Source organism: Papio anubis, chromosome 5 (assembly GCF_008728515.1).
Source record: "Papio anubis isolate 15944 chromosome 5, Panubis1.0, whole genome shotgun sequence".
In the NCBI taxonomy this organism is placed as follows: Eukaryota; Metazoa; Chordata; class Mammalia; order Primates; family Cercopithecidae; genus Papio; species Papio anubis.
Window position 1 is genome coordinate 88,338,459 of NC_044980.1, and position 14,238 is coordinate 88,352,696.

Below are 14,238 nucleotides of genomic sequence, written 5' to 3' on the forward strand. Positions count from 1 at the left end.
CATATGAATCACCTCCACTATCATCCCCAGATAGGCAGAAGACAGATAGATAGATGACAGACAGACAGATAATAGATACACAAAAACATAAGCAAAAGACTAGTGAATATACTTCATGAAGGAACTACCCAGAGAAGTATAGGAAGAATTCAAACCAAAAGTTCTCCCGGTTTCAAAGAAATTAAGAACAAAAGAAAAAGAATTTTATTTTTTTAAAAAAAGGTTACTTGTGAACAGTGACATGTAATTTGGCCCTTCCAAAAGCCCCACTGAATCTACAGTAAAAAGATTTTCTCTTTAAAATATGAACGCATAAGGACTGGGGATATCAGCATGGAAATCTTGGAACTTAGAAAGCAGATGGAAACATGAAAACTGCCTTAGCAGAATGAAGGCCAATTTTAAAGTTGTAGGATAAGCTGAGAACAACCTAACTTTATGCAACAGAATTCTCAAAAGCCTTCAGGCCCTTGCCACTAGGGAGAGGAACTGAGAGAGGCAGCAAGAGGAAGGGTCAGAAACCACTGTAGTTTATTATCAACTTGTTATTATTAACTTTCAAATTACAGGCATCTTTCACTTCGATAAAATAGATAATAATTTTCAAAGTAAGGTATAAAAGGGTTTCCCTCCAAAAGAGACTATCAGATAACAAAAGGAGATAGATAAACTGGATTGCTCAGGGATAGGTAAAAGAAAAAGTCAAGATATTATGAAGATTAATCTACCTTAGAAACTCCTAAAATAGAACAAATGCAACCAAAAATAATGAGTTATAAAAAGTAAAAACATGAGTAAACCACACTAAATGAAAAGAGATACTTTTCAATATAAAAAATATTGTAGAAAAATTGTCATATGACAGACAAGGAAAACTCATCCAACATAGAACTAATAGAAGGCCCTAAAGAAGAAACAGAACAAATTCTTCAAAAAAAAATCCTGCATATAAGAGAAGAAAGCATTCCTGAAATACAGATTTGAATCTATAGATTAAAAGGAAACACTGTAACCGTGGAAAAAATGATATAAGAACAATGAAACCAAGATATCCTGGTTGAAGTTGCTGAACAGCAAGGATAAAGACTCACAGAGCATCCAGGTAGACAAAGCAAGTCTCATAAAAAAGGAAAGAAATGTCATCACCTCAGACTTCTCCACCTCAACCAATGCTAGAAAAGAATGGATTGATGTTTGTCATGTTCTGAAAGAAAAAAAAATATGTTATCTCAACTAAGTTACCTTTCAATCACAAGAGAAGTCAGGCATTCTCAAGCACTCAAGAACTTGAGAATTCTAGCTCTTCTGAGCCCTGATTTTAAAATCTGGATGACAAACTCTGGCCAACCATGGAATAAATCAAAATAAGGATCTTAGAAAAGAAATCATGGTTTGAAAGGATGATCAATGAACGTCTAATCTACATATAAAGTGAACATTAAATAACCATAGGCATTCTAGTGACAGAACACAGTGCAAATGTCATAAAATTTAACATTTTTAAATTAGCAAGTTATTTTTTTAATGTTGAAGGCACAAGTATATAAACTTATTTATTTTCCCATTTTTTGGCATATGGTCAACGATAATATCTAAAGTTAGTAATATCTAAAGTTGGTATTGAGATGGTAGCTGTGACAAGTATAACAATTCCAATCTATGATAGCTTTTTATAGCTTCTTTTTTTAGAAAAGAAATCTCTCTCATAGTGAAGAAATACATATCTGAAACTCAGTGGTTTCTTCATTTCTCGCTACAATCACCTTTTCTTAGGTTAAAGTAAAATTAAATGTAATATTTTATTTTATTTTATTTTATTTTATTTTATTTATTTATTTTTTTTTTTTTTGAGACTGAGTCTGGCTCTGTCGCCCAGGCTGGAGTGCGGTGGCCGGATCTCAGCTCACTGCAAGCTCCGCCTCCCGGGTTCACGCCATTCTCCTGCCTCAGCCTCCCGAGTAGCTGGGACCACAGGCGCCCGCCACTTCGCCCGGCTAGTTTTTTGTATTTTTTTTTAGTAGAGACGGGGTTTCACCTTGTTAGCCAGGATGGTCTCGATCTCCTGACCTCGTGATCCGCCCGTCTCGGCCTCCCAAAGTGCTGGGATTACAGGCTTGAGCCACCGCGCCCGGCCTGTAATATTTTAAAGTTGATGCATGTAATATAATCCCAGTATTCTAAATTATGTTTCTTCCTTCCTATCTCTATGTGTGTATATATATATCTCTATAAGGACACATACATTTTAAGTATATATGTATAATGATGAACAGAATGATAATCAAATATTCATAATGTTACTTTTTAAGCAGGATTTGGGAAGATGTTAACCTTTGTTTTTTAGGCATGATATGAAATTTTTTGTAACAGTCATGTACTATTTTAACAGAAACAATAAAATCATTCTAAAGAAGGAGTAGGCAGAGGAACTCCTTTTGGAATATAGAGTGCAGCTTTGAAAAGCTATGAATCAATCCTTGACTTCAACATGTGGGATTAGGCTAGTGGGTGGTGGTTAGGGGAGGTGAGAATGAATAGGCGGCAACTCTCGAGATGAGTAAATAAATCCTAGCTGCTAATCTTATGTGGGTGCTCCCCCTGTGTCAGGCACTGGCTATATGCTTTGCATGCATCGCCTCCTTCCATCCCTAAATAACCTACAAAGTAACACTATTCAGGACAGCCACTTACAGTTTTGAAGGCTGAGCACTCCAGGAGACACTATTTGCATTGTCAACCATGTGTTTCTGGCACCCCCGGAGTTGTGTGGTAGACAAGTTGTGCAACTGTATGCAGTGACCATGGCATCATTACCCCTTTGTTTCAGATGAGGAAAACTGAAACCCGTAGGCATTAAGAAGCTTGTCCCAGATCATAAACCTAGGAAGTAGCAGAAGCATGGTCTATCTGACACCAGAAACCACATTTTTAACCAGTGGCCTCCACTGCACAGACCCTGCTGTCCCTGAAGGTGGGAAACAAGAGAAGGATGGAAGGGAGATGGCAGGAAGTAGTGGTAGCAGCAGCCGCCACTCCTGAGTAGTTTTTGGGGCTCTTAATACGGACTCAAATCAGGACATTCTAACTAACCAACAATAGAGGTGCCATTCTGACAATGACAGTTCGTATATGCAAAGGTGCAAAACATCTTTTGATAAGGAATGTTGTGCCTACCATCCTGCTCCCATTCTTGATCAGACTAATTCCTAGTTTTTTCTCCCAGCAGCCTCTTCACCTCCACTACAGTCATCTTTAAGGGTGATACTAAAGGGATACCTTCAGGATCATTTTAAAGAAATGCTCAGGCAAAATTGCCGTCTTAACTCACCTTTGCCTCAAATCTTTTGCACCAAAAACTTTAAGGAAAAAAGATTCATTCTGGGATCCTAAAAATGTTGAAGTCATAAAGCAAACAATATTTATATCACTTAGCATAATAATATGAAAATGTATTTCCTAATTAATATTATTTGATGACAGTCAAAACAGTTATTTTATAAAATGACAAATATCAAAATAATCCTGATAACTCAGATATACAAAAGATAAAGTCGTTCAGTGCTCTTCAACCTATCCTTCATGCATATGTGAAAATATACAGAAATTGACCATTAATACACTGTACAACCTGCTCTCTCCCAAGAGAGTCAAGGGTAATGGCTGTGAGGGTGTGGTTCTGTGTGTTATCTCCCCTAACATACTGGGAAGATAATCTTCAGCTCACCTTACTAGCTCCTTCTGACCAGAATTCCTTCCGCAAATTATCACATGCAACTTTATGGACCAAAGCTTCATTCATATGTTAGTGCGAATTGGTTTTGTCTTAACATGGCAATGCCTGACTGAGACCATTCAAGGAACAGGGGTTTTGTTTGAGGCTAAAAGGGTGAGAAATTGGAGAAGATGGATTGGAAGATTTTGGGTTGCTGGGACACCTTTTCTTGCCAAAGGAGAATTGACAGTCCGGGGGCCAAGAAGAGCGGATAAAGAGAGGAAAATGGATTTAGAACATGATATAAAAGTGGAACAAATTTTAATTTTGCCTAACCATAGGCAGCAGCCTGTATTTCCAAAACATCAAAATTTGCTATAACTCCCTATGACTAAGTTAATATCAAGCTGAAAATATAAAATTTCCCTCAATTTACCACAATATCCCCATCTAAACTATTTCAAGTTGGTGCTCTAGTTTGAGCCAATGCATTCAACCTGGTTTCTCTCTCATCAGAAAGAGAAGAGAAAAATGAAGAGATTCCTGAATACACTCCAGTATCTACCAACTCATTCTTCAAATGACTTTAGAACTTTGGCCATCAAATGAATGTGCAGGTGTCTACTCTAGTATTACAAATATTATAAAGATATTGATCTCACACCAATTTCCATCTTGCCATTAGATGTGATTCAAGCATCGTGAAGCTTTCTGGAGACATTCACTTCTTCAGGCAAGAGTACCGGCAAATTGAGAAAGCCATTCAAGAATTCATGCCCGCCCTGGAAACCCTTTCCAAGAATTTGGACATGAAGGTAACTGAAAATAGATGGGACTCATATTATGTGTTACTGCCAGAAGTAAGATCATTATAGCTTATCAAAATGCCCAATCAGGTGGTAATTTTTTAAGAGAACTCTTTTCTTCCAAAGGGTGTACTTCTGACAGCTCACTCATGTACACTGTGGGAACAGTCAATTCAATCAACAAATGTTTAATGAATTGTCTGCTGTGTTCCAACACAGTCATCTACTCTAAGCATACACTGCTTGAGTCCACCATTGCTGTTATTGTTTTACTCTCTGGAAGTAGTAAAATGATTTTTACTCAAAGACTATGGAACCAAGGAATATAAACAAAAGAATTTCCTATGGAAGCTATTATTATTAAAAGTCCAACATAAATGTGAATTGTTCATGTTACATCCCTGCTTAAAGCCCTGCAATGGGTTGTATCTCTTACAAAATAACATGTAAGTCCTTTGGTTGGTCTGGATTTTAAAGGCCATCTCTAGACTGACTGTGCTCCTTGACTCACCCTTTATGTCCAGTGATGCTGAGCTCCCTGTAGGTAGGTCCCCACTCACACCAAGATATTACACATCTTCCCCTAGTTCGTGCTCTTTTCTGCCTGAAGTGTCTCTTTTTCATCTTCCCAGTCAATGGTTTCACTAAAGTGCAGCCCAATGCCAAGTTTTCTGTGCTCCACTTTGTCACATGTCTTATGCAAAACAATCACTTCTCTTCTCCTCTGAAGTCATCTGGGCAGAGCAAAGTAGAAATCCTCTGGAAATTGGGAATATGAAAGTTTGGCATTTGATTATTTGTTGGTGGGAGCCAGTTAGTCCAGAGCAGGTGTTACTGAGCACATAGTTTCCTCTAGTCTCATCTGTCATCTGGCTTTCCTTATCTACCTCTTACCCATCTTATTAGGCCCAATAATTTTTAAACTCTCTTTGTTTTTCAAGGTACTCAATCATATCAACAACATATTGAAAAAAAAAAGAATGCTGTTTCCAAGTTACATGGTTTGGTATATAAATCTATTAAATACATTTATAGTTTTTATATTTTCCTGTATCATTATTTATATTTTACTTACTTGACCAGTAAAGAGTCAAGAAAAGTCATTTAAAATCACTAATGTATTGTTACTTTTTTGCTCAATGTATAAATATTCACAGCTCTCTATTTTCACAATGAGTTTTACTCTTCATTTGTAAAGATGACCATCTTTGTCCCATTTTTAAATGTGTTTTGCTTTAAGTGATATTTTACCTAACGTTAATATTGCTCTGCTGCTTTCTTTTCCTTTGCCTTTACCTGTAATTTCTCTTTATAATAAATTGCCTATTATTTTATTTCAAACATTTCCATCTTTAGCCTGTTTTAAGTGTATCTTTCTCCTGTAAATAACTACTCAAGGACTGTTGGTTGCCCACCCAACACTTAACTATTCAAATCCTTCCATTACTCCCCTCTTTCTTTCATAAGAACTCATTTTATTAAATTTTATTATATTCTCCTCCTATGACCATTCTCCTCCTATGACCACCTTTATTAGCAGCTGAATTCTGTTTGACCAAAGCCAATCATGTAGTTTCATTCTCCTTAGAAGTGACTACTTTAGGCATGATTACGGATTGCAATTCTGCATCTATTTTTTAATCCAGTTCTTTTACATAAAGGAACTTTCTCAATGTTTCTGGCAATTTGGAAGGTGCTCTAATCTTAAATTCTAAAACTAGAATTTGTTTTTTTCCTATCCTTAAATGCCCTAAGTCATTTCACTTGGGATTCATTTGTGTTCATGTCAGAATACTATCTGGAAATCTTGGGCCAGTCATGTGTGTTTTCCTCAGAGCCTGATTGTGTATTTAAACATTTATTCAATACTTATTTGTTGATCATTTACCATTGATCACCTAATGTGCACTGAGGATATGGTGGCAGTAGCATACCATATCTTGTATTGTAACTGGGGAGACAATAGAGAAGTAAAGATATAATCAAATTAACAGATTAATAAACAAACTAATGGAAATAGCATGTTTTTGTTATATCATTAGATGGCCTATGATCAAAAAGAATATTCTACACAACAGAATGGAACACTCCCTATTATTCTTTCCTTGAAGATAGCATAACTATAATACTCATTTGAACACAAGGCATTTTCAAGTGCAATCATGCTTTACGTTCAAATCTGTTTCCCAGCTCCTGAAAGGAATAAAGTATATTAATGTGAATGCTGGTGGTTTTGTTCATATGCACACAAAAAACCCTCTTGTACTTTGACTAGGTGATGCAGCTCTTAGGAAAGATAGAGACTGCCAGTTCTGAGCAAACCTCAAAGTTAAAGATGGTCCAGGGGGATTATCGCCACGAAATGAACCTTTTGGAATTCAAGTAAGTGAATAGAAGATTTTTAATTCTGTTAAGTGCATTCCAAAGAGTTTTGACTAATGAAGCATTAGCATGAAATAAAAACCTATCCCAGGAATTTGAACCTGGCCAAGAAATAAAGCAGTGAACTAACACAGAGAATATTCTACACTAAAGTAATTTATACATTATTTATAATAAAAGAATTATGAAGATTAATCTTGTCATTCACTTTGATTGCACAATGTCTCAACTGAATTGACACAATCATTTTTGCCCTTCCTGTAATTTTTACTTATTATCAATTTTATATTAAAATGTCTCAAAGTAAAGCACTACGGAAAATAATTTCATTCCTCAAGATTATCAAATATTTTTAAAAATGATTTTGATACACAAGCTTTTCCTTTAAGATTCTTTCTAAGGTCCTCTATTTACTCCTTTACATTATTTCTTTTTAAGACTGGTCTCTACCCCATCTTAAACTGAATTTTTTCCTCCACTCAATGGAGAAAGCAGTAAAGGAGACAGGGCTCTACAAATGTTCAAATTACTGGCTTCCTTATTATCAAATCTCTCTTTAAAAAAAAAAAAAAAAAAAAAAAGATCATCATTTCCCAGGGTCGTGGTGCAGGCAGAGGGAAATTCTAGTCACTTGGATACTATCTACTGTCCCTTACACTCTTATTCTTTTTCCTCTATGTCTCATGCCATTTGGGTTTAATGCCTTGGTCAAATCCAGTATCCTGATAATACTCTACTTTCTCCATTTTTTCCCGTCTGTACTATATTTTATTAAATCTAAGTGCCACTGAATATAACATGCACCATTATAATTTTGTACCTGTAAGACATGAAGCTAACAATTAAACCACAGCATACCATCATTTTAAGATAGCTCTTGATTTTAGAGATGCTAAAATGTGAAATATGTGTGTCTTACAAGTTGATGTAAAACAATTGTCCTCACTAAAATTTGGAGTAGTTGTCAAGTAAACAGAAAATACCCATGTTCTTCATATTCTAAGAAAGCATTCCTACTTTCTTAAATTCTAGCACAATGAGGGTATTCGGTGAATAGCTGTGTGATACTAGATCTAATACCTTTAGCTTGGAATTAAGACAAAGAAAACTGTCCAAAGGAAAAGTAGAAAAGTAATCTGTTTCTAGATATACAGATTAAGAATTGATTGTATAGGGAAGGGATGGGATTTATAAACTGAAATGGGATGAGGTATATTAACAAGTGGAAAACAGAAAAAAAGGAAATGTTTGAGATCCAGGGTTAACTGCTTCATTACTGATGATGCTTATTTTTTCTGTTTGGTACTGTGAGAATTTGGCTTATGGAAAGTCATCTGAGTAGTTAAATCTGAATCTGGACACTTTTATAACAGTGTAAACTTGAATCTTTTTCTCACTTTAAGTAGTGAAGTCTTAACATTTCAGTAGTATTATAGTAGGTGACAGTGAATCTATAAAGCACGCTTTTCCCCAGGCAAATAATTCTAATAATTCATTTTTACACAACTGACTTTTATATTTAAATTTTCTCCGGTTTTAAAAATTAAAAATATGCATTAATTGTAAAAACAACAACAACAGCAACAGTGAAAAAAGAGGTCAGCATATCAGCCTTCTGTTTTAATCAATACCAGGGATGTAGCCGTCCTCAATTTCCTGCTTGTTAATATAAATATATAACAGAAAGGATATGTATGTATTACATGTATAGAGGAAGCATGGGTTTTAAAAATAATTTCTATACATATTACTCAATTCTTTGATTTTTCTAGTACATAGTGGATATCTCTCCAAATCAGTAAATATTCTAACATTTTTGTAGCTGTACAATCTTTTAACTTATATATGTGCCATAATTAATTCAACCATTTATCTTATTGCTGAATGGATTATGTTTAGTTTATGATCATCACAAAAAACAAAAAAATGTAGTATGTGTATATCCTTAGATATCCTTAAATACTGGCACTTTCATTTTCTATAGGCAAGCTTGCTAGGTTAAAGAGTGTATATATATATATATATTTTTTTTTAATTTCATAAATTTCTTTTTTAAAATGTTGTAGGGTTTTACACTTCCACCAGCAATGTATGAGAAGACCTTTCTCTACATTTTAACCAATGATGAATGTGTTCTCTTTTTAATACTGGCCAAAGGATGAAAAAAGCATCTGTTTTAATTTGCATTCCTTTTTACTATTTGAATTTTCTGTGAATTGCCCATTATTATTTATCAAATTTTGTATTGGGATTTTTGTCATTTTCTTATCAATGTGTAGGATTCTTTCACATTAGAGATATTAACCATTTGACTGAGATATGTATTGAAAATGTATTTTGCTCAAAGAGAAAGACAGGGTTTTTTTTGTTTTTGTTTTTGTTTTTTCCAGAGCACTTCTGTTTCAATCTAGTGCACTGGATTTAGTTTTTAACAAGGTTAACTTTGAACAAAAATAAGAATAAGTAGTTCTACTACTTAAGAAAAAAGTAAATTGTCGCTGATGTTAGGATTTTGAGGTACATATAAATTTAAAAATAAAGTAGATAATGTGTAGAATTTGCTTTTTTTTAAGAAAGAAATTTCTCTGAATAAAGAGATTAACTTTTAAATAAAAGTGTTTTAATAACATTAAAGGTTAAGTTTAGTCAGGCACGGTGGCACACACCTGTAGTCCCAGCTACCCAGGAGGCTGAGGCAAGGAGGATCACTTAAGCCCAGGAGTTTGGGTCACGATGAGCTATCATTGCACCACTGCATGCCAGTCTGGGTGACAGAGCAAGACCCAGTCTCTAAAAAAGTCTTTTAGCAAGGTTAAGGTTAACCTTTGTTTGGCTTGAAGACCAGAAAATTAGACACTACAAGATTGAAGACAGGTAATTTAAGAAACATCCACAGCAGTGACTGGCCCAAGTTCTTTGAAAAGTGTCTCAGAGATGTTGACTGTCCTTTCAAGATTCAAGATCAACAAGAAGCTGTTGACTGGTTTCTTTAGCTGTTAGGCTTGAATATGGAGATAATGTTGGAAAATACAAGGACTTACTACCTGATTATGCAAAAACTGCTGACAATGCAACTAAAAATGCAGAACCGTTGATCAATTTGCACGTAAATAATCCTGATGTTAAGGCTGGTGTGAAGGCTAACCTGCTTCAGATTCAATGTCATGATGATCACCTGGTAATGCTTAAGGCAATTCGAATTTTGGCTCAGGAGCACCTGACACAGGGTGCAGTTGCTAAGGCAAATCAAACAAAAGAGGGTTTGCCTGTTGCTTTAAACAAAATATTATTGGTTTTGATGCAGGAGATGCAGTTCTTAATGTAGCTGCTCAAATTCTGCAATTGCTGCATATAGAAGAGCTCAGAGAGCTACAGACAAAAATTAATGAAGCCATAGTAGCTGTTCAGACAATTATTGCTGACCACAGATTGGGAGAAGTTGGAAGATGAACACTTTAGGACTTCAGCTTCTCACCTATTTAGTACAACTGGGAACCATGTACACTTCTGGCATGTTTGGAAATCAAACGTCACATTTTGGGGGAGGAATCCCAGAAAAGTGACTATGTTCTAGTGCTTTTTTTTCTAATAAAGTTTAGGAAAGTAGGAAAAAAAGAGCAGAGCTGCTGCAGGCCGGGTCCACCTTCACTCAGGGTACCTCTGTGGTTACCAGATGTCAATCATGGAAAATGACCCAGGTACCTTGAGGGTGGGAAAGAAGAGAAGAGCAATACTGAAAAGGTTTCCCCGTGCCACACCTACTCGCAGGTGTCTTGACAAGGAATCCAGGAGCAAATGCCTTCAAAACGCCGAGGTAATTCCATCTCCACCGCCATCCTCATTAGTAAATTGAAATCCAAGACGATGGCTTTCATGTCACCTCACTTGCCAAGATACAATCAAAACCTGTTAAGGCAGGTTGTCAAAATGATACCAGTGGCCAAAACATACAAAGAACCTTGGCTTCCATAGCCACCATTCCTGGCGGCTGAGCACCAGAAACAGCAGCTGAGACACCTCAAAGTTGACATGCGCATTTTTCAAAATTAAAACTATGCATCTGGCCGGGCTTGATGGCTCATGCCTGTAATCCCAGCACTTTGGGAGGCCAAGGCAGGCGGATCAAGAGGTCAAGAGATGGAGAGCATCCTGGCCAACATGGTGAAACCCCGCCTCTCCTAAAAATACAAAAATTAGCCGGGTGTGGTGGCGCGCGCCTATAGTCTCACCTACTCAGGAGGCTGAGGCAGAGAATCATTTGAACCCGGGAGGTGGAGGTTGCAGTGAGCAGAGATCATGCCACACTGCACTCCAGCCTTGCAACAGAGTGAGACTCTGTATCTAAATAAATAAATAAACTATGTCTGCGAATTTAAAAAAAAAAAGGTTAAATAGGCAATCTTCCCATTTAGAAACATTTACAAATTCAAGTTTAATGGTCAACTAAACTTATATTGAATTTAAAAGCTACAATGTTTTCTGACGGTTTTCCAGTGAATTGCTGGGATTTGGGCACTCATCACTGGATCCGACAAAGACATACATTGAACCCCTCCACTGTTCCTCCTCCTCAGAAGGATCATCCTCAGAGCTTCTGCTAAGTAATGTCCTAAGCCAACTACTTAGTGCTTACATAGCAAAAGTCTTGGCCATCAGGAAATAAAGCTGTCTTTTAACAAGGGTTTGGCAGGGGAAGCCCTTAATAGTCACTCCCTAGATAGCTCTTACTGCTGATGCTTGTTTAGTAGACAGTGATTTATAAGAAAAGAAAAAGTATTTGGTCAACAAAGCAAATGCATAGACTCAAATAATATCATCCAACTTTGAAAACACTACCACAATAGAAAGTTAAAAATTACCCAGTGCAGAGATAGGTCACATTCACCTTTGTATCTTTAGCACCCAGCACATTGAAACAGAAGTAGACGCCAATGAATGAATGAATGATTTTTGAGCACCTATATTATGTACATTGTGTTTTAGAATATCCAAACATAATCCTTGCCACTTACAGTTGGGAAGAAAAAACGTAAGTGAAAAGCTAAACACAGGAAAAGCAAAAGTTAAGACAATGTTAAATGAGATGATATATCAATAGGCAGAAACAATAAATATAGTAATTGTCATTAATGAATGCCTACCAACCACTAGCGCTGCAGATACTCAATGCACCCGGCTCTGCAGGGTAGCTCTTATTTATCCCTATCTTAAAGATGAGGATATCTACAACCATGGAGATTAATTTGCCCAAAATCACACAGCTAGAAAGTGTCTGATTCTAAAGCTCAAATTGTTTTGATCAATTCATGATGTCTCCATCTCACAATTCTATCTATTGAAAACTAATTCTACCACAGAAATTTTAAAAATGGAAAGACCACATTGACTTGGGTGGCTGGGAAACAGGCTATGAATGTATTGGGATTTGAACAATTCGGAATATCCAAGAAACAAAAGTCTTTCTATCAGAGTAGAGGCAGAATTGATTTTTAGTGTCACTAATTAGAAATCATAAAACATTAAGAAGAAATTAGTTTGAGAGTTCTATCTGTAGGTATAAAGTTAGTAGAAAAACAGTATTTCTTGGAACTAATTTTTGGTTTCTGATGTGAAACTTAGAATCTTAGACTCAATCTCTAAAATAAAATAGCATATGGTCTGTCTTAAGCTCTTTTTCAAATATGATTACAAAAAAACTGAAAATATCTTCTGTTTATCAGCAAATGAAAGGCCACTAATTCTTTTTACATTCACAGTTGGTCAAAGCCCTGTCTAAGTTCTTGAGAGGCTGCCAGCAGTAATAGTTTCCAAGAATTCAAAATCTTGGAAAAGTTCATTCAATAGATTTTTTTAACACAAGACACTGGTTTTGGGACATAAGTGCACTGGCAAAACTGGCCTAGGATAGAGCTACATTCTCATTTCTGTACGTCATCCATGACCAAGGAAGGCAGACCCTGGCTGCCTTCACCACTAATCCTTCACTGCAGCTCTATTCCTTGTGCTCTGCTGTGTCTGTAGATCTTCACTCAGCTTTCCTTCACTCTTTTGTAACTTTCTCCCTTGCAATTGCTCTCGGTGTATATTTTAATTTGATTAAATCAGCATAAACACTTAAAAACAAAAACATAAAAACAACCAATAGCCCTCATCATCCTAGTGAGGTCTCTAGCTATAATTTAAATGTCTGACTTTTGTGTTTTGAGGAAAAGGAAAGAAAAAGCTCTATCTAATCACCTATCTATCTACATCTAATAGAAATGCTCTTACACCTATTGAAATAGAAGATTTGGGATCTAAAATGTGAATGTCATCTAAGATAGATTCATACTGTTGACATTTTAACTGTAAGTTCTGTAATTAATAGATTATGGCAAATCATGTCCATTATGTCTGGGAAAATCCTATGCAAAGAAAAAGAGTTATACAAACCTTTATTTTACTTATTCTTTTCATCTCTCAAGGAGATTGCTGTTTCAAAAATGCTTTCAAATTTTAATAAACTACCAACAGAGTCCAACTTCTGAGTGTTACTAGGAAAATTAATTCTCAATTGCAAGCAAATCTCATAATAAAAGGATCATAAGTAGTAATTCATTCTTTATGGCTTTAATTTCAGAATTTTAATTACTGATATGCCCTTCCAGAGATACTACATGGGCATATTTAATGGTTCCTTGGTTTTCAGAGGGAAGTTAATATTGTATCAGTGATAAAAGAGTAAATGCTCTCATTTATTTGTTATACAGTAAAGGTGAGCACTGAAGGCTGGATTCTCAATTGTAAAGCTATCTCTTGATTACCTGGGGATTTACTGGCCCCCTAAACTATGACTATTAATTAATACTTCCACCAGAGGCAGGGAAAGGAAGATGAAAACCAAAATAGATTAGATTTCTAAATAAATTCACAAATCTATGATTTGTTATTTGTCAGCAATGCTAATAAAAGATACTTAATGAGAAAGAATGATCCATTTGTTCATTTAGCCAACTATTTACTGAACACTCATTATATTCCAGGCATTGTTCTCAGCCATAAACAATGCAAAATTCTTGCTTTCATGGAGCTTAAGTTTCAGTGGAGGAGATAGAACACAAATTAGTGTATGTCAGATGGTGATGAGAATTTTGGAGAAAAATTAAGTAGGGTAAGAGAATAGGAAGTTTCAAATAAGGAGAAAGAGTTCTATTTTTTAAGGTGGTATATGAATGTAAATCTGAATGAAATGAGGGCAGGAGCCAATAGATATTCTGAGGAAGAGTATTCCAAATAGATAAAACAATTGGCTAAAATAAGGGAGTCTACATATTCAGTGGGTGGGTTTATTTGTCTGAG

General features: G+C 35.7%; 1 protein-coding gene and 1 pseudogene across 3 annotated transcripts in view; both read left to right on the forward strand.

Moving 5' to 3' along the window:
• The window catches only part of FAM81B (family with sequence similarity 81 member B), a 52,658-nt gene that overhangs the window by 32,301 nt on the left and 6,119 nt on the right, over positions 1-14,238 (forward strand). For all 3 annotated transcript variants that reach the window (XM_017959732.2, XM_003899926.2, XM_017959733.2), the window contains exons 6-7: positions 4,398-4,527; positions 6,794-6,900. In XM_017959732.2, coding sequence (XP_017815221.1) covers positions 4,398-4,527; positions 6,794-6,900 — 237 coding nt within the window. The remainder of the gene's footprint in view (positions 1-4,397; positions 4,528-6,793; positions 6,901-14,238) is intronic.
• LOC108586193 lies at positions 7,937-10,593 on the forward strand (annotated as a pseudogene).